Source organism: Miniopterus schreibersii (assembly GCF_964146895.1).
Source record: "Miniopterus schreibersii genome assembly, chromosome: 3".
In the NCBI taxonomy this organism is placed as follows: domain Eukaryota; kingdom Metazoa; phylum Chordata; class Mammalia; order Chiroptera; family Miniopteridae; genus Miniopterus; species Miniopterus schreibersii.
The window spans coordinates 32,155,458-32,182,003 of NC_138103.1; the positions used below are offsets into that span (position 1 = coordinate 32,155,458).

A 26,546-nucleotide genomic window follows, 5' to 3' on the forward strand; every position below is an offset into this window, starting at 1 on the left:
ATGTGTCTCTCTCACATGGATGTTTCTCTCTCTCTCTCTCTCTCTTTCTCTCTCCTCTCCCCTTCCACTGTCTCTGAAAAAGCAATGGAAAAAATTTCCTCAGGTAAGGATTAAAAAATAATAATAATAAAAAAATAAAAGGAAAAGTCTTGTTTTACTCTTTCATTTTGTTGTTGACATAGATTCGTTTGTACATTTATATATGAATTGATTTTGATGTGATTTAACTGAAAGTTACCTACTTTTTTTTTTAGGCAACAATGTAACGCTGGAAAGAGAGATCTGGAAATCATTTTAATATTGAGCATAATTTATCAAATTTCCCAAGCACATTATAAAACTATTTTAATCATTTTAAATAATTAAATAACATTTTGTAGCCAAGTCAACTGAAATTGGCAAATGAAATCAGCCATTGAGCATTTCCAGACCTGTCTTTTAACTGCTATTCCAATCTGCATATGTTCAGCCCATGAGAAATGTTCTGTCAGAAGCAGAATTCTCTACAAATTATTCCATCTTTTTAAATGACTGGTAAGGAGGTCTGTGATTTTGTTTTCTTGAACAGATACTCGCCAGAGCTTCTGCTTCACCAACTTTGAAAATGGAAAGTGTTCTGTGCCCAAAGCCTTCAACACCACAAAGGCAAAATGCTGCTGTAGTAAGATGCCAGGAGAGGGCTGGGGGGACCCCTGTGAGCTGTGCCCCAAAGATGACGAAGGTGAGAGCAACAACCTAAAACGCCACTTTGCACTGGTTTTGGAATTTTTGTTAGGGGTAGGTTTGACTACATAACTTACGAAAATTTTGAAGATGAAATTATCCCCTCACATATAAACTTGAATGGTTCAGTGAGCAATCTAATCTGAGGGACTTCTTTAAACGTCTGTATTCAACATGTGTAAGCACAGGTAGTTAACCTGTTATTTCGTCCCCACTCCCACCCCGTATTACTTGCTTTCAAGAAAATTAAAGAGGTTCAAGAAGGGGGTGAAAATTATATTCCAGATTGCTGCGGGAGCCCCAGATGGGTATTATACCACAGGCTGGAGCTCTCAGGGTCTTAAATGAGAAGCTGAGTTAGCACAATGGCCATTTGCGGGAAGAGACCAAGCGCCTCCAGGTCTTGTTAGCACAGCTGAGCTGTAGGCTAGTTCCCAGCAAGCTCAGAATTGGCATGGCCTCCAGGTCAGCAGTGGCTTCTGTGTGTAATGGGCAGAGAGGGCTCTTTAGCAGCTCAGTGATAAACGAGCAAACAGAGAGAACCAGAAGCCCTCAGGAGGTGGCACCGCGGAAGGGAGCTGGGCAAGCTCTGGTGACCTCCTCTAAATACACTCAGTGCCACTCTTGAAATAAATCATAAAAGTAAAATAAGAGGCTCTTGTTTAAAACAGCTTTGTAGAGAAAAAAGAAGTCTAATTGCACATATATTGTTTATCAGTTTTTAAGTTCTCTAATAGTTGAGACTCTTCAATGATGGAGCATTTGTATTTTTTTTCTCTGTATAGTTGCATTCCAGGATTTGTGTCCTTATGGCCATGGAACTGTTCCTAGTCTTCATGATACTCGAGAAGGTGTGGTTGGATATATTTCACTCCTATAGTCTTCTTAGAATTTTTTTTTAGTCTTCTTTTATATGAATATATTATTGTACTTTATAAATCATGCTGATTTTACTGTATAATATCTACTATATTGTATTTAGTTTACATTTACAGTATTTAGTACATGTCACATGTATTACCCTTATCATAAGACTATGTTGTGGGCTATGAAATACATATTTCTCTGGTAGAAGAAACGTTTATATGTTTTAGAAAAGTTAAGTCTTTTGAATAGATATACACAGCTTCTGCATATCTTTTTATGTGATAAAGTTCATGGGTGATTCTGTATTTTAGATGTCAATGAATGTCTTGAGAGCCCAGGCATTTGTTCAAATGGTCAGTGTATCAACACAGATGGGTCTTTTCGCTGTGAATGCCCAATGGGTTACAACCTGGATTACACTGGAGTACGCTGTGTGGGTGAGTGTTGGCTCCACATTACTTAAAGTTTTGTTTCATGTCTCATATTCTAGCAAAAGGTTTCTCCAGCACCCTGGGTGGTGGTGGGATTTACAAAACCAGGATAAGTAGCTAGTAACTGCTCTTTTTTCTCCCATCCTACATTTTCCAGTAGGCCTGGTTTATGTGAAGGTGGAGAGAGTTGCCCAACCTCTGCCTTCAACCAAAATATATAAACTCTGATGTGTCTCGAGATTTACAGTTGCCAAAACCACTAACTGGGAAAGAGATCCATTTTATTTTATGACTTTCCACGCCTGCTCTTGCAGCAGAAGACCACATCCCTCTCTGAGTTTGTGAGTTTTAGGGCAAGCACAGCTGTCTGGGGACTCAGAGCATTGCACATTTGTTCCTTCAGGGTCCTCTGCACTTCACAAAGGCCAGCTGGCCAAGGCTGAAGCGGGGAGGGGCAACAAGAGTCAGGTATGCCCTACACACATCCTGGAAATGTGTGAGGGCCAGGTGGATATTGATGAGTGTGCTTCAATTACTAAAACTCCTCCAAATGTTATGGCACTTTAACTCTTTTTCAGATACTGACGAATGTTCAATCGGTAATCCATGTGGAAATGGTACATGCACCAATGTTATTGGGAGTTTTGAATGCAATTGCAATGAAGGCTTTGAGCCAGGGCCCATGATGAATTGTGAAGGCAAGTGATACTTTCTTATCATTTCTTCTTGATATAAAAAGGGATTTTTAATGTCTCAGCTTTTATTTATAGTACTCTGATATTCAGTCGATGATTATATTTATCACAAATGTATTTTCCTTTACTTCAGTGAGCATAGTTAAAATAGTTGCTTTAATGCCTTTGTCTGGTAATTCCAGCATCTGGGTTATCTCAGAGTTGCCATCCATTGATTGTCTTTTCCCTTGAGATTGGGTCACATTTTTCTGGCTCCTCCTCAAGTTGGTTAATTTTGGATTATACCTGGGTATTGTGAATGTTATCTTCTGGAATCAGTTATATTACTTCTAAGAATGTGGGTGCTTTTGTCTTAGCAAGCAGTTAACTTGGATGAAAATGAAAGCAGACTGACAGGCCTGTGGAAGACAGTGATTCAGATTTCAGTTCTGCTCTTTGAACCTTAGTGGCTAGCCTCTTTGATTTCCCCACACATGCATGGTTAAGTCAGCTACTTGGGCTGACTTTATGCAAATATATATATATATATATATATATATATATATATATATATATATATGGTGTTTTTCCATCTCTGGCCCTCTCCTTTCTGGTGTTTCCCCTCACTCTTCAGCAGCCTTGGTTGCCCCAGTGCTCCTTCCACAGAAGCTGAGAAAGTTTCTATTGAAGATTTAGCTGCCAGGTGCTGCCCCTACCAGGACTGGGTAATTTCAAAGAAATAAATTGGGAACTTATTCCTTGCTGGTTATTTGCTGAGTTTCAACTCTCACTAAAGACTACTTTAGATAGGTGGGTTTTTTTTAGAGTTTATAGTTGTTATTTGTTGGAGGATGAGCTTGTTGGGGATCTAGTTCTCCATACCAAAAGCAGAAATTAAAGTGTCCTATAGCTTTCTGTGTAACTGCCAAGTAAATGCATCAGTGTTTATTTAAACAAATCATTAGAACCCTGGGCTGAGTATATGGCTGCCTTTTTCTTCGATCAGATATCAACGAGTGTGCTCAGAACCCTCTGCTGTGTGCTTTCCGCTGCATGAACACCTTCGGGTCCTATGAATGCACGTGCCCCATCGGCTACGCCCTCAGGGAGGACCAAAAGATGTGCAAAGGTGAGGCCGCGGGCAGGGGGTAGTTAGAGCTTTGTTTGCCAGGCTGGGAATGTATTGTAATGATTTTGTAGTTTTCCAGCTGCCTTCTTCCAGAGCTTTACGGAAATGTTTATGACAGCATTTTGCTGGTAGATTTTCATGCCTAGATAACAGGACACTTGATGGTCTGTCCAATTGAGTCAAAGATAAGATGGGCTGAGGAGCTCACCAATTGTCATATAGTCTTGGGCTCTTATTAAAGCAAAGATTGCCCTTTCTTGGACTTCTCAGGATTAGGAGCAATGCTGTAATTTACAAATCTAGAGTATAGCCAACAGCTGAAAAAGACAGGGGCTCCCTTCTTTCTCTGTCATACATATGATTACATTTTCAGACTCCAAAACCGAAACGTGTGAGTTAAAAGTACTAAACAGTAGTCTTTTCCTGAGAATGTCCTGTTTTTATATTTTCTCCTATGGAAAACATCTTACAGACCTGGACGAATGTGCCGAAGGGCTGCATGACTGTGAATCCAGAGGCATGATGTGTAAGAATCTGATCGGCACCTTCATGTGCATCTGCCCGCCAGGGATGACCCGGAGGCCTGACGGAGAAGGCTGCGTAGGTAAGGCTGTAAGGGATGATGTCGCCTGTTAGTACTCCCACTCCAGGACAGATTTTGGCCCCATTCCCAGATCTTCCTAACTGCAAGCCAACTGTTTCTCCAGCTGTTTCAAGGCTATGCTAGACTTCCCCCATCTCAGGGTCCATGCCAATATAATAGGTTCTGGAGAACACAGTGGCAGTTATGCCTGTCCTAGAATTTATGCCGTCTTCTTGCTTTTCACATTTCTGTGTCCTGTAAATCTAAAACACTAAATTTAGAAGTGTACAAAAATCCTTATGCTCATGTAGGAAAATAAAAGTATGAGTTCATGTTCTCTCTGTTTCTCTCTCTCTCTCTTTTAACCTTTCCATAAATGAGGAGAGTAGAGGCAGACAATCTCCAGAACACTATTACAGGCTGGATGTCTGTGTGACCTTTGCCATATATTTTTTTAAAATATATCTTTATTGACTTCAGAGAGAAGAAGGGAGAGGGAGAGAGAGAGATAGAAACATCAATGATGAGAGAGTCGTCATTGATCGGCTGCCTCCTGCATGCCCCTGCTGGGGACCGAGCCCACAACCCGGGCATGCGCCCTGACCGGGAAGCGAACCTCGAGCTCCTGGATCCTAGGTCAATGCTCATCCGCTGAGCCACACCTGCTGGGCTTGGCCATATTTTTTAACGTATTTGAACTTCAGTTAATTTACCTATAAAGCAAGGAGTTAGGGCTGGATCTCGAAGATGACCTCAAGTGTTTAAAATGCTACAGTTTTACAATGCAAGTCCAAGCCTCATGCCACGTCGGCTAGTCACGGCCACTGTGCCTGTTATCTGGCCACTTCTTCCCACGGGTGGTCACCCAAGTGCTGCACCCACTACAGTCTTCCTCCTCCTTGAGAGTAGGTGGCTCCCCTCCTTTCGTTAAGAACCTACTGCTCCTTCTACCCTTCAGTACCTAGAAAAATGTCAGTATTTTTGGAGGAATATTTGAAGATTAATAATTTTTTATTTTGGAGAAAAAAGACAAATTAAGATTTCTTTAAAATGAATCTGTTAGTGATTGCCTGGTGCTAGAGTTAGAGTAGAGAGTGGATGCCAATGGACAGTTGGGATCCTTTTGGGAGACAGAAATGTCCTAAAACTAGTTTGCAATGATTGCACAGTGCTGTAATTTACTAAAGAACATTGAATCGCACACTGAAAACACGCAAATTATACAGAATCTGAACCATACCTCAACAAATGCCAACAGAATACTTTTTAGGGATCCATAAATGTAATTGAGGAGAGGGCTTCATTTTAAAGGTGACGGAATAAAAACGTGTTACTTCCGTCCCATCCCGTGAAGGTTTTAGAACTATGACAGGGGAGGCAGAGAACTGTTTTATATTAAGTAAAGAAGTGGTCACAACTACAGACTGAAAGATATCCTTGAAATAAATAAAATTTCAAGCAAAAACACAGATGTTCAGCAGGATATTTTTCTTTAGGCTTTGGCGGAATACAGATATCTCTAAAAGTAACTGCCCCAGCTTAAAAAGTTCATCCAACGACCTTCAATTAGGAGATAAAGGAGCCCTGGCCGGTGTGGCTCAGTTGGTTGGAGGGTCGTCCAGTACACCAGGAGGTGGCAGGTTCCGTTCCCCGTCAGGGCACGAGCCCAGGTTGTGGGTTCTATCCCAGTTGGGGCGCTTGCAGGAGGCAACCGGTGGATTTTTTTTCTCACATCAACGTTCCTCTCTCCCTCTCCCTCTCCTTTCCTCTCTCTGAAATCAATAAAAAAATAATTTAAAAATAAAAGACGAGAAGGGCATAGGTGGATGGGAGAAGTGTGGAATGTTTCGGTAGCAGCCCAATTCTCTACTGCAGTGTCAAAAGACGCAGAAGTGGAAGAGAAATCGTAGTGACGTTCTAAGACTTAAAGAACTTGCCTCAGAGCCACTCTGATCTCCTGAGTTACCTGAAAGCTTGAATGTACATGTCCCAAGGACAGAGAGCATAACAGATTCGGTGAGAAAGTATTCATACAACAAACTTGAATTGAAACTCTTGATTATGCCCAGTTCAGCACTCGTGATCCTCTCCTAACACTATTTTTCAACAAATAGCTGAACTGGAGAAAATTGTTCAAAGATGAGTAATTACACAAGGCTGCAACTAATGCATATATACTGGAGGGGGGGAGAAAGAAAGGAAAATAAATAAGAATTTGACTAAGACTCCTCAGAAAACAGAACCAGAGTTTAGAAAAATAGTTTTCGTAACTCTTAAGAGACACCAATAAAAAAATCAAATAAAAGAGACTGAAAAAGAACATAAAACAATATTAAGAGAGAATGATCTAACAGAGCCTAGGGAAGAAATAAAGCTACCACAGAAATTAATGTCATGTTAGAAGTAATAAAATATAGGAAGGGATTAATGAGAACATGACAGGTGGAAGACAAAGTCAGTATATGCATAAATGAAATCGCTGGGAAAACAAGAAAACTGAACAGAAAAACAGGAAAAAAAATACTTAAACATATTTGAATATCTGTAGAAGAAATTCTTGTAGAAAATATTTAAATCCGCATATCAGAAGAGCCCACTGCTCCATGGAAAGCTGTTGTGAACAGTCATTCATTTATTCAGTTATTTGCTGAACATCTGCTATGTGTGTTGTTCTGGGGATACCATAATAAACTGGAAGGACAAGTTTTCCCTCCCCCACCCCAAGCCCACTCTCAGGTGGTTTATGTTCTAGCCAGGGAGAAGCAGTCCTCAAAGAAAGCAAGAAATAATCAACATAATAACTTCATATAGTGCTAAGTATTTTTAAGAAAATAGGATTTAGTGATTGAGTGGGAACTACTTTAGAATACACTTTCAAGGAGGGCCACTCTGATGAGGCGACATTCGAGCTGGGAACTAGAAAGAAAAAATAAGGAAATAGCAAGAGCAAAGACCCCTAAGGTGGGAATGAAAGCCTCTGCCAGGAGAGTGGCATGAGGCGAAGTCCACAGGTGGGCAAGGGCACTGCAGGCCATGGGGAAGAGCTGGGTTTGTGCTGAGGGCATGTGGCCGAGTGGCTCAGAGTGTGCGCCCTGAGGATGGGTGGTGACTGGGAGAAATCTGGTTTCATATCTACTGGCTCTGTGACCTGTGGCAAGTTGGCTTCCCCATGTGTCTCAGATTTCTCACCTAAAAACAAATAGGAATGATGAGGTCACTTACCTCATAAGGTTATTGGGAGAATTAAATTGGGGGATTCAGGTAAAAACCCTTAGAACAGTGCTTGAAAGGTCGTAAAATTTCAGTTAAGGGCTAGTTGTTGTTCTCTGATTTACATTTTAAAAGACCTCGGATTGCCTTGTAGATGAGGCATTGGCTGGGTTTAGGGGCAGAAGCAGGACTCATTTAGGTGGCTATTTGAATCGCCCAGGTGAGTGAAGGAGGCTCAGGTAGAAGCACAGCAGTGTGGAAATGCGGTGGATCTGACGGCTTCGGAGTACACTCTGGAGCAGCCAGCAGGACTGGCTGATGGATTGGCTGGATATGGTGGATGGAGGAAGGGGCATAAAAGTTGAGTCGTAGGACTCTTATTGGAATAATTGATTGGACGAAGCTACTACTTACTGATAAGGAAAAGACTGGAAGAAACAGGTGTGATTAGGGGGAAAGAATGAAGTTCTGTTTTGACCATGTTAGGTGTCAGATTCGTATTAGCTTTCTGGTGATAACATCAGGTCGGCCATAGCTATAAATTGCTGGCAAATAAGTAGTGTTTAAAAAATCGTAAGATTGGATGAAAACACCGAGAGAATATAGAGAGTGGAAGAAGTAGTGACTGGGTACCGCAATATTTAGAGTGATTAAAAATATTTAGAAGACTGAAAATAAGTAGCCTGCAAGATCGGAAGTTGTCCAGGTCATTGTGAAGTCGCGGGAGTTATGAGAATGGATTATTTAAACACCTAGGGAGTATTCGCGTGTGTATGATGCTGCTGAGATACAGAATAAGGTACGGAGTAGTAGCTGTGAGATTTGGTCACCTCTTCAGGAATAGTCTCCATGAAGGGGTAGAGCACGTGGGTTACGAAAAGAATCAGAGGTTAGGGAGTGGAAACGACAGTCACAGATCATTCTTTCAAGAAATTTGTGTGGAACCACAAAAAACCCCAACTAGCAAGCACAATCTTGAGAGAGAAAAACCAAGCTGGAGGCATGATGCTTCCTGATTTCAAACTATATTACAGCTACGGTAATCAAAATGTTATGGTATCAGCATAAAACTGGACACATAGGTCGATTTTGGTGAGAATAGAGAGCCCAGAAATAAACTCATGCATATATGGTTAATTTTTGACAAAGGAGCCAAAAATATACTGGAGGGAAACATATAATCTCTTCAGTAAGTAGTGCTGGGAAAACTGCACAGCCACATGCAAAAGAATGAAACGGTGCCACTCTTCTTACACCATACACAAAAAACAACTCAAAATGGATTGCACACTAGAAGGTAAGACCTAAAACCACAAAACTCCTAGGGTAAAACAAATGGGGTAAGCTCCTTAGCATTGGTCTTGGCGATGATTTTTTTTTTTAACTCCAAAAACAAAAGCAAAAATAAACAAGTGGGACTGTATCAAACTAAAAAGCTTCTGCTCAGAAAATGAAACCATCAATAAAGTGAAAAAGGCAGCCTATGAAGTGGGAGGGAATACTTGCAAACCATGGAACTGGTAAGGGGTTAATATCCAAAATATACAAGGAACTCATACAACTCAATAGCAAGTAATAATTAATAATAATAATACGTAATAATCAGATTTTTAAATGGGCAAAGGGCCTGAATACACACTTTTCCAAAGAAAACATACCGTGGTGAACAGGTATATGAAAAGGTTCTCAACATCACTAGTCATTAGGTAAATGGGAGGGGGGACCCATAATGAGATATCACCTCCCTCCCACCTGTTAGGATAGCTGTTATGAAAAAGGTTAGAGATAACAACTGTTGGCGAGGATCTGGAGGAAAGGGAACCCCTGGGCACTGTTGGTGGGAGTGTAAATTGGTGCAGCCACTATGTATGTTCCTCAGGAAATTAAAAATCGAAATACCATATGATCTAGCAGTTCCACTTCTGGGTATATATCCACTGGAAACAAAACCGTTATCTCAAAAAGATACCTATACTTTCATGTCCATTGTATGATAATTTATAATAGTCAAGATATGGAAACATCCTAAATGTGTGTGGATGAGTGGATCAAAAAAATGTACATATATGTATATGATATACACACAAACATATGTCATATACATATACATACACATTATGTATATAATGAAATATATTCAGCCTTTAAAAATAAGGAAATCCTGTCATTTGCAACAACATGGATGAACCTGGAAGGCATCCAGCAGAATCATCCAGCGAAAGACAAATACTGCATGCATGGTATTACTTATATGTGGAATCTTTAAAAAAAAAAAAAAAAAAAGTTGAACTCACATAAACAATGAAAAAGTGGTTTCCTGGGAGCAGGGGTTGGGGAAATAGGGACAGGTTGGTAAAAGGGTACAAGTCGCAGTTATACGAGGAATAAGGTCTGAGGACATAATGTGTAACATAGTGATTATAGTTGGTAACACTGTACTATATAATTAAAATTTACTAAGAGAGTAGACCTTAAATATTCTCACACACAAAAGAGTAAATGTGTGAGTTGATAGATGATGTGTCAGTTAAGTCGATGGGAGGAATCCTTTCACAAGGTATGTGTGTCATGTTGTGCACTTTAATTATCTCACAGTTTCACTTGTTATTTATACCTCAAAGCTGGGGTAAAATAAAATGGGAGTCAGAGAACTGAGCAGGGGGAAAAAAAATTTGCCCTAAGGAGAACAAAAATGTGGCAGTAGCTGGAGGGATAATGTTATTGAGAGAGATTTTTTTTTTTTTTAATCATGCTGAGGGAATGATTCACTGAAAACGGAGAATTGTGAAGTCTGGAAGGTAATCCAGAGTACAAGTTCAAGGACTTGACCTTTGAGAAAAACCAGAGATAGTTCTGCTGTTGAGAAAGAACAGAAATTGGAAGTGAGGCGCAGACAGGTGGTTCATCGTGGGGAGATGAAGGAATTCTTAATACAGGGTGTCCCCCAAAAATGTATACACACTTAAAGCTGATAGCTCAATTAATGTTTCTTTCCAGATTTAACCCACTGAAATTAATAATTATTCAAAGTGTGTGTACATTTTTTTGGCACACCCTGTCTGTCATAGTCATTTGAGGGAGCGTGGACATACTAGGAAGTATGGTAGGAATATCGTTACCCACCTGGGCTTTCAGTCTTGCACTAAAGCGAGGCCTGTCCTGGTTGTGTTTCCCTCTGGTCTCTCCTGCTGCACTGCATCGGGCACAGAGGAGGTAGGAGAAGTGGGCACAGATAAGCAGAATGGACAGTGAAGTGGTCGGTCATTGGCAGTCCTGAAATTGCCAAAGCATAGAAAATGGAGTGCTGGGAATCAAGTTTTCATAGCTGGCACAGTATCACACCAAGATACGCGCTACTGGGTTTACAAATTTCAACAGGAAAAAAAAAAGGAAAGGAAGTGGGGTGGGGTGGGGTGGGGTGGGGTGGGGTGGGGTGGGGTGGGGTGGGGTGGGGTGGGGTGGGGGGGAGTTGAATTTTGTTGACTATAGGCAACCAGGCATAAAAAGAAATTACCTACAAGAAAGAAAAGAAAAAAAAAGTCTGCTCTTTTTTCAAGTTCTCTGAGTAATTCTCAATACCAATGCAGCAAAGCAAAGCAATCTAAGATTTTGAGACACATCTAGTTGTCTTTCAAGTATAAAAACTATATGATACACTATCAAACATGGAACTCGGGCAGTATATCCAGCAAGAGCCCTTCTTGAAAAAAATAACTCAATTCAAACAAATAAAATACAAATCAAAATAAAGGTGAATGAGGCATAGGATTAAATCAAGAAGAAAGACCCTGAACCCTCAGATTCTAAAAATAACAGACACTATGCAATTATTTAAATCCATAACTTAGTTCAGTACGTTTGCATATACTTTAAATTTTCTGTAGTAAGTGTGTGTGTTTTGATAAAAGGGGAAAAAATATCTACGCCAACATACATCATGATGAATTTCAGAACACTAAGAGCAAAATGTAAACCCTTAAAGCATGAATCCTTTTTTCTCCAGAAGGAGAGAAAAACCAGATTCCCTGCACATGAGCAGTAAAACTGGGTAAAAGCAAACAACGGAACAATACTTTCAAAGCATTCCAAGGGAAAATACTTTTGAACTGAAATCCTGTACTCAATCCAAGTGTGAAAACAAACAAAATAAGAAATTACCAGAAGTGTGTTTTAGAATATTTACCATCCATGTACCTTCTCTGAAATGACAGCCAAACTATATACTCTAGTATATTTTTAAAAAATTAATTCAGGAGGAAGTAGTAACGTACATGAAGCAATAGTGAGCTCAGAAACCAGTAAACCTCATTATTTGGTTAAAATGGGTGCTCATGGTATATAAAAATTAGAAGAAACCAAAATTTCTAGATCACATCAGCCTGGCAGGTACCACCTGCCAAGAGCAGAAAGAAGTAAATTCATGCCAAGGTACTTGTTATTGCCAGAAGCTTTTGAAACAGATAATTCATAGAAAAGTATTTATTAAGAGTGTGTATTGAAGTTGTTCCATGGTTACCATTGGAAGAATGGAAAGATTGTAACTTCCAAACATGAGTGGGGGATGAGAGGAGGGCATAGAAAACGACACTAATTTAAGAAGTATTGAGATAAGGGGGCAACAGCGTGGTAAATATAAAACTATAAAAGGGCAGGTATGAATCCAAACATATAAGTAATTGTAACAAATACAAATAGTGGAAGTTGCAGGTTAATAATGAATGTACTTCTAATAGTTCTTTTAAAATCCAGGTTGGTGCTTTTTACAAGAAGTGTACCAAATCAAAATGTGAGAGAGGCTGAAAATAAAGGAATGGAACAAGATATTCAAGGCAATTGCTAATAAAAAGAAAGCATATGCAAAATAAATACCAGTAAATTGAAGATTAAAAAATTAAAATGTGTGAAGATGAAAGGAGCAGTCTATCGAAAAGATTTCATTGTCTTGAGCTCTTTTACGCTCCTAACAACATACCTTCAAAAAAAACAAACCTGAAACAAAATTTACAAAGTATTAAATAATCACAATAAGTAAGGCTATAGAAAATTTTAATAAAACAATTGTGCTCTTTTACCCTACTCACCACCCTTCCCTAACACCTACCATCCCTATGCCCCCAGCTTTTCTCTCGTGTCACAAAACCGGCCTCCTCTTACCCAAGGTTCTTCTCCTTGCCTTATGTCTCAGGGCCAGTCTGTCCCATTGGAGGCAGCTTTCCAGTTCTTCATGAAACACCACCGCTTCCCTGCAGGGGGGTCGGGGAGGAAGAGAGCATGTTGTTAAGAAAGAACCCACTTGGAAGTATGAATTAAAGTTGGAAATAAATCCGTATTCACACATGACTAGTTTTTAATCTCATCCTATTAGTATTTTGGTGAAGTTTTAAATAAGAACTAATCCATTAAAAGAAAATGTTAAATTATAAGTTTATAATCTGCTCATTATTCACTTTATTTGTTTTTCTAAAGATGAAAATGAATGCAGGACCAAGCCAGGAATCTGTGAAAATGGGCGTTGCGTCAACACTATTGGGAGCTATAGGTGCGAGTGTAATGAAGGATTTCAGTCAAGTTCCTCGGGCACCGAGTGCCTTGGTAAGTTGATATAGGAGTATATTTTACTTGGTAAATAAAACACCTGTTTTATGATGTCATCACAGAAGGGCTCTACAGATATATCCTTGTCTGCTAAACAAATCCGCCAACCTGAGTAATCCACATACCTCTTCCCGAATGTACACACCTATTAAAATGACGTATTTGCCCGTGTGTGCGATATTTGTACATCTATGTGTCATATAAATAACCACCTTAAACAGTCTTCCCAAGATTAATATTAATTAAAGTCTATGGAAAATGTGACTTTAGTGAAACTTAACATCAGGGGCTGATGATTTAATTCCAAAAGAAAATATTTGCGGTGTGAGGTAAGCTCTGCTGAATTAATGATATTAAAGTAAAGGCCATATTTTCAAAATGCAATAACAGTTAATTTTTATTTTATGGTACCAAAAAATGTTTTAGAAAACATTTTCTTGTGGAAAATATGAGTCTCAGACATTGTGTTACGTTATAATGCATATATCATAAGCCATTTTAGTTCATTATGAGCAGGTGTAAAAGTATGGAATAGTAAAACTTAAGGCAAACCAAGAGAAATAAGATTACTCATCGTTTGATTTGGTGGAAAAACAGCATGTTTCAACTACATCAGATTTTTCTCAAAATGATGTCATCTGCTTCAAATCCTAGGAAATTATTAGTCAAGAAAATGTATTTTGTTCGGTCTAGACCTTCACTAACCATCAGCCTTTTCGGACATAAAAAAAGATAACCCACATAGAAAGTGCACTTTTTTTTATATTATTAAGCTTCACTAGGATGGTTCATAAAAACCATATTAGAGATTTCTTTGCCTGTCTACATCAGAGAAGTCCCTTTCCTTGTTCTAAAAAAAAAAAAAAAAATCTACTTAGTCTAAATGTTTGAACCATCTTTTAGATGTAGGAAATACAAGAGATTAGATTAGTTACCTACCAAATTTATAACAGTCTGGAATTTGCTTTTCAAAAACAAATTCTTATACTTATTTGCTTATTTAAAGGGAAATAATTTAATTTGATTTTTCTTTTTAGTTGGATTCTACAGGAATGGTAGTACTATCACTTAGTTGCTGATGGATTGAAGAAAAATAATCTACCTCTAAAATATAGTGTCACTTTTAGTCAAATTTAATTAACTATCTATACTGATAGAACACTATGAATTTAACCTCCAACAAAACATTGTAATTGTTAAACTGTCTTAAACACTGTTCATATAAAAGAATATTTACTTTGTTGAAAGTTATGGCTAAAAAAGAAAGTATTGATTGTCCTATTTAATTTGAAGTTCAAGATGAAGTGTCAGTTCATGACATTGATGCCTATTGACTACGCTGTCATTTCAGACAATCGGCAGGGACTCTGCTTTGCTGAGGTATTGCAGACGATGTGTCAGATGGCATCCAGCAGCCGCAATCTTGTCACCAAGTCAGAATGCTGCTGTGATGGGGGGCGAGGCTGGGGTCACCAGTGTGAGCTTTGCCCACTTCCTGGAACTGCCCAGTACAAAAAGATATGTCCTCATGGCCCGGGATACACCACTGATGGAAGAGGTGAGGAGTTGAGGAAATTCATGCATATTATCAATATAGTGCAATTCTTTCATTCAGATTAGTTTGAAGGAAAAGTGGAAAAATTGATACAATAGTAATCGCTAAAATATTTGTGTGTGTGTGTTTGTATATGCTTTTTGCTAATGCTTTCAAGACTTTAAAAGATATAACCTTCATATCAAATCTGAGAGGTAGAATATATTATTCCCAATTTAACAGATGAGGAAACTAAAGCACAAGCTAAGGTAACAAGTAATTTTCCCAAAATCACACCCTTTTAAGGATGTGATGGATCCAGGAATGGAACATATCTGTCTAACCCCAAAGGCCATGCTTTTAACCCCCAAATTCTACTTAAATTATACATACTTAAATAAATGTTTATTTATTTGAGTGTGTGCCAGAACTGATTCTGTTTGTGTCATATTTATAAACTAGCAACTCTCATAACTGATGATTTCCATTTTTTTTGTACAACCAACTAATGTCCTGAAAAATACAATTTTCCTCTATTACTATACAGATTCTCAATCCTGTGTCTGATTATTTGCTAATAAAACCCTTTCTTCAGAGTCTAATGCTAGTGCGGATTTGAGGCCAATCCATGAGAAATTATCACAAATTCCAAATTAGCTGGACTTCACAAAGGTAGCTCTCTAGATTCCCCCACAAATAATTCATACTTAGATTGCAAAATGAGTAAACTGAAACAGGGCTTTCAACACAGCCTTCATTTTTTTACCTGTTTCCAGCACTTCAGGTTACTTTTCTACCCGTCCATGTTGCCATTCGCCTGAGTGACAAAAAGGCACTCAGCACTATTATGAATGTTCATTGTTAGTTACCTTATGTCAGTTCCTTCATTTATCTTGGTTTCTAACCAGGTTTATCCTCAAATATATATTGACTTCTGTTTGGTTTGGGTCTTGTTTTGGTTTGGCCCGCAGATATTGATGAATGTAAGGTTATGCCAAACCTCTGCACCAACGGTCAGTGCATCAACACCATGGGCTCGTTCCGGTGCTTCTGCAAGGTGGGCTACACCACAGACATCAGCGGAACCTCATGTGTAGGTAAGGCGAGGCAGCTCTGCCTCTGGGACCTTGTCAGCTACTGTTTCCCACAAGTCACTTATTGTTAGTAGAGTATCTTTACTGCAGAGCTCTGGGGTGTACATGTTATTAAAATGATGCCACTCCTTTCAGTAATGTGGCTCCTAGTGTCATCGTAGTTGTCCAAGGCTTTGTCCAATCTTGTGGGACACAGAACTCTTCAATTCATCAAAAAGTCAGTTCTATCAGGGAAACATAAGAACTATAAAAAATAAGCTTTCTGCCCTGGCTGGTGTAGCTCAGTTGGTTGAGCACTCCAAAAGGTCAACGGTTCAATTCCGGGTCAGGGAAACTGCCCAGGTTTCGGGTTCGATCCCCAGTAGGGGGTGTGCAGGAGGCAGTCAATCCATGTTTCTCTCTCTCTCTTTCTCTCTCTCTCTCTCTCTCAAATCAATAAAAACATTTTTTAAAAACTTTCAACTTTTTATATTTTAATTTAAGATGTATAAATGACATTTGTTTGTCATTTTTTAATAAAAGAAAAAGGCTTTAGGTTGTAGATGTATGCATTTGCATATAAAGAGAGAATGCTTTGTGCTTGTTTCTTGCTTTTTGCATAAAATATACCAATCAAACATCATCTAAAATTTCCAGTTGCAAAGCACTTTCAGTACAGAAACCTACATTTTTATAATCTCTTTTTCTAATTTAATTTTCTATCATCTCACCGGAATCATTCTATCACAGTTTGGGGACGAGGGTGATTTGCCTTTATTAAGTCTTCCCAAAGTATTCAACTTTGTTTTCATTGAAGAAAAAAATCTTCTCTCCTTCATATTTCATCAGTTTAACGTGATATTTACTGAAGTGCCTATTTCAGTAACAAGCACACCTGGCACGAAAATGTTAAGCATAACCAAACTGACTCATAGTAAGCATTAGTCTCACTTGGTTGGGCATGAAAGTAATAGAGAATAGGCTATTAATCATGAGCTTTCAGCATTCTGTGGGCATCAGTATGTGTTATGGAGGAAATGGAGATTGTTTGCTATTGATCAGAGTCCTAGTAGAAAAAAGGTGACGTACTCAAATGAGGACAGTTTAAGGAGGGCTTAACAGAGGGACTGTCTATAAAGGTGTGGACAGCGTGTGTAGAAGCCACAAGGGATAGTGCTGTGTACTGGGGACCTAATACTCCTGGGCCAAAAGAAAGGTGGGAGAGGTTGCTGGGACCTGGAACAAGGAAGTTGTGCGTAGAGGGCTGCCTTCAGAGGAGCTGTGACCTCTGATCCAATGGCTCAGTCAGCCTGGGCCCATCTTTCAGGGAGGGAGTTGAGGAGACAAGGACCACCCAGAAGATAGAGGGCAAGAGAGCAGGCTCCAGGGCCCAGGAGCAGGGTGGACTAGGGGGAGGGCTGGACCTGGAGGGGCAAGTGGAAGATTTCCAGCACGGTCCATGACCCCACAAGATACTTAGGGGAATATCAGCCTAGAGAGTTTAAGAGAAATTCTGCTATATCTACATGTCAAAATTAAAATAAAATAAAAACTCTTGCTTTAAAGTTTATGGTTCTCAGATTGCAAACCAAAGTACATTAATCTAAAGAACTGAGTGGGTTTTTTGAACCCAGTCAACTGTCAAGATACTTTATTTGTCCCAGATCTGTAGATTGATCTACAAAGTAAACCAGTGTGTTACTTGAGTGAACGTTGTTATGGGCCTCGTTTCTCTCTGGCTGTTTTCCATTTTAAGTTGAAGAGGAAAAGCTAAAAGAATGAAGTGAGAATACGGAGGGAGGAAAGAAGCTGGTGGTTTCTTTTAACCAAGAACTTAATCTTTACATCACTTTGACTTAGATCTCGATGAATGTTCCCAGTCCCCGAAACCATGCAACTTCATCTGCAAGAATGGTGAGGGGAGCTACCAGTGCTCGTGTCCACGGGGATACGTCCTGCAAGAGGATGGGAAGACATGCAAAGGTGAGTGAAGAGCCTGTGGCATTTGTGACCCTTGTCTCTCTCCTTTCAGATTCTAATTAAGCTAGTCAGGGATTATACCAAGGGCACCTCCTTCATTAAAACCCATCTTCTTAATGACCATTCATTACACACAGAAAATTCTAATAAAGGACACATGGTAGGAGGCAGGGAGATTTAAAAAATAAATAAAATTAACCAAAATAAATTAATTTTGGTGAGAGAGGAGATTGAGACAAATAACTAAAATAAGATTTTTTTTGTTTGTTTCTTACCTAAGGTTTCATTTCTGCAGACATCTTTATTACATAATTACTGCCAGAGACTGGAAATAGATTGGTAAATTTAAATTTTTTCCTTAGGTAGTACTAAAAATAATTATCAAACTAAACTAGATAATTAAAATAGCTCTAATACTATACTCATATATTCAGTTTTATATTAAACCTCATCAGTATGAAATAAATGGACTGAAGGAATTCTTGTTTAACTAAATTTTTGAAGTACAGATTATGCTTAAGAAAATGAAGTTTTGTTTCCAAGAAATAAAAATAAATAAAATAGCAAGCAGTACTATTGTCTTATACCTATTTAGTGAACCATTCTGAGTCTATTTAATTTCGCACATTGTTTGTAAACGAGTGCAACTAAAAACGTGTGTGCTTTTAAATTTTAAAATAATGAATTAGTCTTGTTTGTATCTCATACTGCTTTGTAAATGTATTTAAACATGTTTTCCTGTCTTATGTTCCAATCTAACCAAGATCACATTTTGAGTTTTCTGTGAGTACAGTCCAACTATTAATCCGTTTATGACTAGAGTCACAGGTGCTGTGTTTTTGCTTCCTCTGGTATTTATGGTGGTGTTTTCATTTGGATCCTGAGAGAAACTGACTCAGTGTTTGCATTAAGACCTTCATCAGTTTCCAAATTCTGTTTTATTTTTATTTAACCCCCTCCTTTAATAGGAATAAGTGACCAGCCACATACTAAACTGTGCATTAAATGCAAGAATTATAACTCTTGGATATTAACTTTGAGAACAGTTCATGGAAGCCGCAGTGATTGCTTCATTCAATTTCTTATTTTAAGAAAACTTCTGTCATGTCTCACCCTCGTCATCCTTTTATAGTAGCCCATAGTATTTATGCTGCTTACGTCTGTGAAAAGAAACTGCTTGTCATATGCATATCAAAGTCTATAAAGCTTCCAGCAAAAACTTAGAATATTCCCAATAGAACATACGCATCTCCTGTGGCTTCACGGCAAAGGATGCAGAGCCTGGTAACTGCTCTGATTTGCATGAGTTTCTCTCTTATTTCAGACCTCGATGAATGTCAAACCAAACAGCACAATTGCCAGTTCCTCTGTGTCAACACTCTGGGAGGTTTCACCTGTAAATGCCCACCTGGTTTCACCCAGCATCACACTGCATGTATTGGTAAGTAAGACAGAACTACATATGGGAAATTTTACAGACTTCTGATAGATGCATGAAACTTGTACTTGCAATGGTAGAGTAATGTCTCAGTACTTATAGTTAGAACCAATCCCTCATAATTAGTGGTCTAAAATGTTGCTTATAATAGAGATATTTTTTCCCTCAGGAACAATATTCAAAGGAAAGAAAGGCCTATATAGTCTGAACACACACACACACACACACACACACGCGCGCGCACACACAGTAGGCCTATTCCAAGCAGTGCCTTTATATTGCATTCTAAATATAACCATATGTATTCAGATAAAATATAATTAAAGGTCCACTATAATTTATACCATGCTAATGAACATACTGGGTTTTTTATGTTAGAAGACAGATATGTTAAGGGACTTTCAGTAGTATTATAAAAAAACTGTGTCCTCAAGTCAACCCAAAATATTCTCCACTTTCAAATATCTTGATATATACCTTTTCTTACCACTTTTGCCTTTACTATGATAGTGAATCCTCACATATATTTCCCTGAACTGCTGCTTTCACATTGTGGATCTTAGCCTCTCATGTCATAACTGGGAGGCTTGACCCTCTCCTCCTTCGTCTTTGCTAGACAACAATGAATGTGGGTCTCAGCCTTCCCTCTGCGGGGCTAAGGGGATCTGTCAGAACACCCCCGGAAGCTTCAGCTGTGAATGCCAGAGAGGCTTCTCCCTTGACGCCACTGGACTCAACTGCGAAGGTGAGTTTATTTGCTCAAAAATCCTTAATCTAAGAGAGCAAATGGTTTTCTTTTTACTTCTGAGCCACTACGTGAGAGATTTTTGATCATCTCAAAAGAAGAAAAATATTTTAAAAATTAGACCCAGCAATTAATTTTTGTTTGTAAGTTTTCATATATTATCCTGGGGGCAAAGGGAAACTTAATGTGATGAAACAAAAATTTGGTGAGTACAGATTAGCTTTTAAAGTAACTGAACAGTTTACTTAATTATTGATCTGAGAAAGAATTGAACTGAAAAAGAATTCTATACCTAATATGGTTTATACCAGGAAGAAAAGGGGGGATGGGAATTTTGTTTTATGATACCTAAATGTGTAAAAGTTAAGTGTAAGGAAAAGAACCAGTTATCATAGAGAATTGGAGAAATGTACCAAAGCACTGGGGAAACCAGATGGCTGTCTTCATGTCACTTGGTCTGAGACCCCTGATTCACTCTCCTTTCTGCGATGGGCATTCCTCTAGTCTCCCCTGCAACTCCAAGGGAATGGTTCCATTGGGAAGAAAACAAAAGCCTCCCTGTGGTTCTTCAGTATTTCCCTTGTAATACAAATGTATTAGGATTGGTATCTTCTGCAAAATAACCATAGATTACAAGATTATATACACACCTTTATATTTTATGTAATATTGCAATTTACGTTTTATTGATTTTAGTTACCCTTCACTTAAATATATGATTATGAATTCTAGAAACATTCAGAGTTTTTAAGATACTCTTTATAAGAATTATAGGGCTTTTATATGTATCTAATTTGCCTCCAAAAAAAATTCAGTTTTAAAATTTTCTATTTTAATATTTTATATTTGAAGTCATTGCGACTTTGAAAGTATTCTGAACATACAGCTGCTTGCCACGTGTGAGTTCAGCTTGTGACTTTCCACATAAGATACCATTTTTTAATTATCCATATAAATTTGTTACATACACATCAGACATGCCAATTTTATTTCACTCTTTATGGGTAGATTTCAAAGCCTCAGTTGTCATTCCAAAAGAGTATGCACGTATGAACAAAGAAAATATTCCATATGTGTAATGATACCACATCGTATCTAAAAATAGCATTCTTAAATACTTAAAATTTGCCTCTAATTAATCTTGAATGGTAATAAAAAAAATTTCATGCAAAACAATCATACTTTTTAGGTATCTCTCTAGTGCTTGTATCTTCCTGAAAATGAGGATTACATGTCAATCACTTTTGAATCTACTAGAATATGTAATACAAATATATTTGTATCACTTACCATATAAATCAGACCATGTGCAAGTTGATCCATCCAAAATGCACAACATTTGTGGTTGCTGTGGTTGATTTGCTGAAATTAAATGCTATTTAGAGCATTGACGTGGTGTGGTCATAGTATAAGAATGAAGTCTTATCTCAGAACCATTCTTCATACCACCACTGACTAATAACCATGTGACTGGGGAAAATCACAGCTCACTGTGTGTCTTGTTTGTTTGTTCCCCTGATAAGAGTTATCCCGGGCTGTGTTTGGAGTGTATTTAAGAATAGTAGAAAAAGACTACATGAAGATGTTGCTGGGCTTGTCTTTGCAGATGTTGATGAATGTGATGGAAACCATAGATGCCAGCATGGCTGCCAGAACATCCTGGGAGGCTACCGGTGTGGCTGCCCTCAAGGCTATATTCAGCATTACCAGTGGAATCAGTGTGTTGGTGAGCACTCTCTCTTACATAGCATCTGCCTTTCTAGCCTTAAAGTATCCTTAAGTAAAATGAATAAATAATAAAGGTCAACGTTTCAGTGTAGCCTTTGAATCCTAGAACTTAAAAAACAGTGCTTAGGACTGATAAATGGGGATCCATTATATCCATCTCTGTACTTGTGGTTTTAAGTACCTGAAAGGTAACGCAACTAGAGCTTTTATAAAAATTCTGATTTTCTGCTAGATATAATTTTAAGTTTCTGAAGATGATGTGAAGAATCATCGTCATCTCCATTTGCCAAGGTCAGGTGCTTTTTACCAGTAATTTAGATTTGAGGTTGAAGGCTTACGCTTCCATCCCCCTCATACAGATCTAAAGGAATTCAGGTCAACTTAATGAAGACTGTCCATCTGAGCTGTCCAGTCACATAGATGTCATGAAGGAGCTGAAGTATTTTAAGATAGAAATAGTACCTAGTTACAGAAAATCCCGTTAAAAACTCCAGGCAAAAGTGTTTGTAAAATAAAATTAGTAGGCACTCTGCTCTGTTTCTTGCATTGATAATAATCATAGAAATTCTCCTTTTAAGAAGAGATTGCTCAAAGAGAATACTGTTCTCTGTTTGGGCAACCAGCTAACTTCCTTAGCTGCCTAACTTCTCGGTTCCATTTGAATGCGCTTCCTAGACATACCGCCCAACACACTGTGATGCTAGATGCTGGCGTGATGGAGCAGAGAGGGGATCAGTGGTCTTGCAGGGAAATGGCGGGGTGCTTCCTGCCTCTCTAGTGATTTCAGTTACCCCACATATACTTAGGGTAGGTTACTGTGCTTGAGCTACCAATAAATTAATCTGATTTTGTCCTTTATGGTCTTCTCACAAGAAATTTCAATTGACAGTTTAGTGAACTGAGGAAAAAAAAGATAAATGTCAAAGGAGAAGAGCCAACTCTGAAAGTCACTATTCTATATACCATGGGCCAGGTCACACCACACATACACCCTCATGGCAAGAAATGCAAAAGCTATTAATGATTGAGGGTCAAGGACAGAGTTCTAAAGGATATCAAAATGATGAGTTAGGCTGGCCACCAAAATAATTTCCTAAGTTAATTTACTTTCTTTACTGAAAAAAATGTTTTTGCAAAAGTCTTTATGCTCTGATTTCTTGATTCCTAAACAGAGAGGCAAAGCGTAGGCACACTGTTCAGAATATAGAGCACAGTACCTTTATACATAGCTATTAAAACAGCATAAAACAATTTTTTTATATTGTGGTGTTCATAAAATATGATGCCCAACACTTTATTTAGTGAATAAAACGGACTTGTTTGTTAATTCTGTGGAACTAAATGCAAAAGAATGATCCTCTAATTCATGTGTCAGCTTATGTAGAATTCTTGTTTTTAAGGCAATTATAAGTAGAAATAGGAACATGTATGGAGTATCAACTCAATTTCCAAGCTTTTAAGTTTCCTTAAGTTTCTGTCTGTAAACATCTAGTGCAAAAACAGCCACAGAGGTTTTTACTAAATTTGGTCTGAGTTAAAATCAAGGCTGTGTGGTATATCCCAGGTCCCCTTTGTGGGAGCCTTGGAGTGGGCACCTCAGCAAGGCAGTCACCCCAGAGCATCTCACACTCGAGTCCAGCCAGAAGCCCGAGTGCCTTCTAATCGGGAGGGACCCTCTGGACAGAAGGATAAATGGTTTCAAAGATGAGTTCAAAACTAAAGACACATAAGCAGATATCCCTAACTTAAGTGTTTGTTTGTGAGCTTGCTGTGTTAAAATGGGTACCTCTAAGCAGTAGGTTCCTGAGTCAGTAAGAAGCAGCAGAGACTTATTTGAAAGGTTCTAGAGTTTTCTGTGCACTGTTGAGAAACCCAGATGGTCTCTAATGAAATTGCTGACTTTCTTGCCTTGAAGCCACATAACACAGTTGGAATTTTAACACAGATACATAGCAGGAATAGAATTAAACAGCCCATCAGGAAGTAATAAAGCAACAAGTTAGTAAAAATAAACAAGAATTATGACAAAATGCAAATTAAATTGGACAAATCATTTTTATTTGTCACCATGTGTGTGAATATCTTCATTCAGCCCAGCTGGGCATGGCTCAGCGGTTGAGCGTCGACCTAGGATCCAGGCGATCGGGGTTCGATTCCCGGTCAGGGCACATGCCCGGGTTGCGGGCTCCATCCCCAGTCGGGGGTGTGCAGGAGGCAGCCAGTCACTGACTCTCATCATTGATGTTTTTATCTCTCTCTCCCCCTCTCCTTTCCTCTCTCTAAAATCAATAAAGATATATTTTAAAATTAATTAAATAAAATAAAATGTACACTGTAATAATTTTTTTTAAAAAAATCTTCATTCATATGACTGAGGGGAGATACAGAATGAAGTATTTCAGACAGATTTACCTGGGCTCTCCTAGTAAAGGAACAAAGCTGTGAGTTAATGCATCAGGTGACTGAAATACTGTTAAATTGTAAACCTATAGTGTTGTTGATGCTACTTTCAATTTAAGAAAAATGACAGTTCTTGCCCTGGCCAGTGTGGCTCAGTTGGTTGGGTGCTGTGCCAAGTACCTGGTGGTTGCCAGTTTGATTCCCAGTCAGGGGTGGGCAGGAGGCAGCTGATTGTTGATGTTTCACTGTCACATCATTGTTTCTCTCCCTCTCCCTTCCTCTCTCTCTAAAAATCTTTAAAAAAAAGAAAAAAGAAAAATGACAGTTCTTTGTCAGTGTTAATATTGAAAAAAGCTTTTAATTCAAATGAATACTTTAGGAAGTTTCCAGCCAGTTACCACAGAACATTTATCCCATTCTGGTCCATAGATTATACAGATGCTGGTAACCTTCTCAAATATTTGCAAGCATTATAATTATTCAGAATTGAAAATAAATGAATAGTATTAACATTTGCATATGAAGAAAAAAATATGTCTTAACATATGAAGATTTTAGTTATTTAGTGTTATTAACTTCCAGTTGCTTCTATGGCCTTTCAGAATAATCTGAACATAGCTGGGGGAGGCTTGAGTCAACTCAAAGTATGTCTCACACAAGAACATATTTTAAAAGTCACATTACGTAAGTCTGTAAAATTATACTATGATATACATTTATAGCATATAAACATGAAATATATCGTGGTGCTTCTAAAAATATTATATATTTAAATTTTTTCTTGTCATTGGTATGTTAAAGTGAAATTTATTCAATTAATTGGTTCTGCCTGGTACGTTTTCTACTTAACACAATGTCTAACTCTACATTCCTAGAAGGATCATTTGATTAAATTATAGCCTAATTTACATTCTCTGTTAGGAGAGAAACAGTTCATATAAATGTCAGATTTAATTGTAAAATCAGATGAGCCTCTGTGGCAGAATTCCAAGCCTCCTGTCTATAGAAACAAAATAGCAGTTATATGTATGCCACGGGTAGCTTAGTTATTACAAATTCATTTATATATTTCCCCCTCATGAAATGAAGGCTAAGAATTGTACATATTAGGTAATCATAGCAGGTTTTATATCCAGTGATTAAGAATTGGACATTTGGCGGTCTGATTTAATTCTGAAACTATAATCATGATGCAAAAATGTACCTAATAACATCTACCCTTTCAGTAACCTCTGTGCCGTACTTAATGGAGTTTAATTTCCTGTCTGAGAGGCCTCTTCACTGAGACGCCATCTGCATATTCCATAATCTCCCTGAGCCTAGGCGGCTCTGCACTCCCCTCTAGCTCTTGTGTCCCAGGCGCATACCCACTTGCAAATAGGCTAATTTCCCCACAGGGCCTGAAACATATACTTGTCACGTATTAACTAAACAGACACACGGTGCTCCACTGGAGTCACAAGAATTTGAAAGACTTTCCCACGGAACAGAGGTGACTTGTGCCCAGGGTGAAACTTGAATGATAATTAACCCCAAAGGAGTCAAGCCACATGCTGTATATCAACCAGCCAGTTAAGAGCTAAATTGTAATCTCCAAATTTAAAAGTGCAGTCTTTTAATTTGTAAAATGATAAATGATACATGGTATAACATATAATTGTCCCACTGTCAGGCATTCAAAGTATTGATGTTAGTCCTTAAACTAGTAAAGCCTGTGTCAGCTGATGGCTAGATGCAGACCGTCTCAGAAAACACAGTCTGCACCTAGTGGGTCCTCAAGCAGTGAAAAGTTGATTGCTAGTTCAATAGACCCAATAAAATAGTGTTTATTTCAATTGTTTTTATTTAGGGTATTTAGATTTTTTTATATATTTTTCTCAGTATATAGTATAATGAAGGCTTTGGGAATTGCTGGGAGGATGGATACAAATACAGATACAGATGTAGGCTTTTTAAAACTGAGATATAATTCACATACCATAAAATTCATCTTTTTAAAGTATACAGTTCGGTGGTTTTTAACATGTCCTCACAAGAGTGTACAACCAGCAACACCACAATGTTTTCAGCAGCCAGAAAAGAAACCCCACCCCCAACAGTGGTCATCCTTCATTTCTCCCTCCCCACAGCCTCTAGCAGTCCGCTGTCTCTCTGAATCGATCTGCGATGGAGACTGGTGAAGGACCCTTCTGTTAAGAGAATAGAAGAGAGATTCAGTAGGTGAACTGCAAATACCTGTCCCAAAGGACTGCCAGTGTATCATAAACAGGGCAAGCAGTATATGAGAGTGCTGGGCAAGGTATTTACAGCCATAATTTAGGAGGACTTGTTGGGTTTTGTCATTTTATTTATTTTCTATTTTCATATGCTTTGCAAATCAGCCATCGGACTAAGTGATTTTTAAAATGGGGTCTTAGAGTTATTTCTGCTGTGAAA

General features: G+C 38.4%; 1 protein-coding gene across 2 annotated transcripts in view; it reads left to right on the plus strand.

Moving 5' to 3' along the window:
* Nucleotides 1-26,546, plus strand: part of FBN2 (fibrillin 2) — a 218,363-nt gene that overhangs the window by 186,800 nt on the left and 5,017 nt on the right. For both annotated transcript variants that reach the window (XM_081133119.1, XM_081133118.1), the window contains exons 50-62: nt 569-721; nt 1,509-1,574; nt 1,902-2,027; nt 2,600-2,719; nt 3,702-3,824; nt 4,297-4,428; nt 13,084-13,209; nt 14,564-14,770; nt 15,718-15,843; nt 17,680-17,802; nt 19,124-19,240; nt 19,854-19,982; nt 21,589-21,708. In XM_081133119.1, coding sequence (XP_080989245.1) covers nt 569-721; nt 1,509-1,574; nt 1,902-2,027; nt 2,600-2,719; nt 3,702-3,824; nt 4,297-4,428; nt 13,084-13,209; nt 14,564-14,770; nt 15,718-15,843; nt 17,680-17,802; nt 19,124-19,240; nt 19,854-19,982; nt 21,589-21,708 — 1,668 coding nt within the window. The remainder of the gene's footprint in view (nt 1-568; nt 722-1,508; nt 1,575-1,901; nt 2,028-2,599; nt 2,720-3,701; nt 3,825-4,296; nt 4,429-13,083; nt 13,210-14,563; nt 14,771-15,717; nt 15,844-17,679; nt 17,803-19,123; nt 19,241-19,853; nt 19,983-21,588; nt 21,709-26,546) is intronic.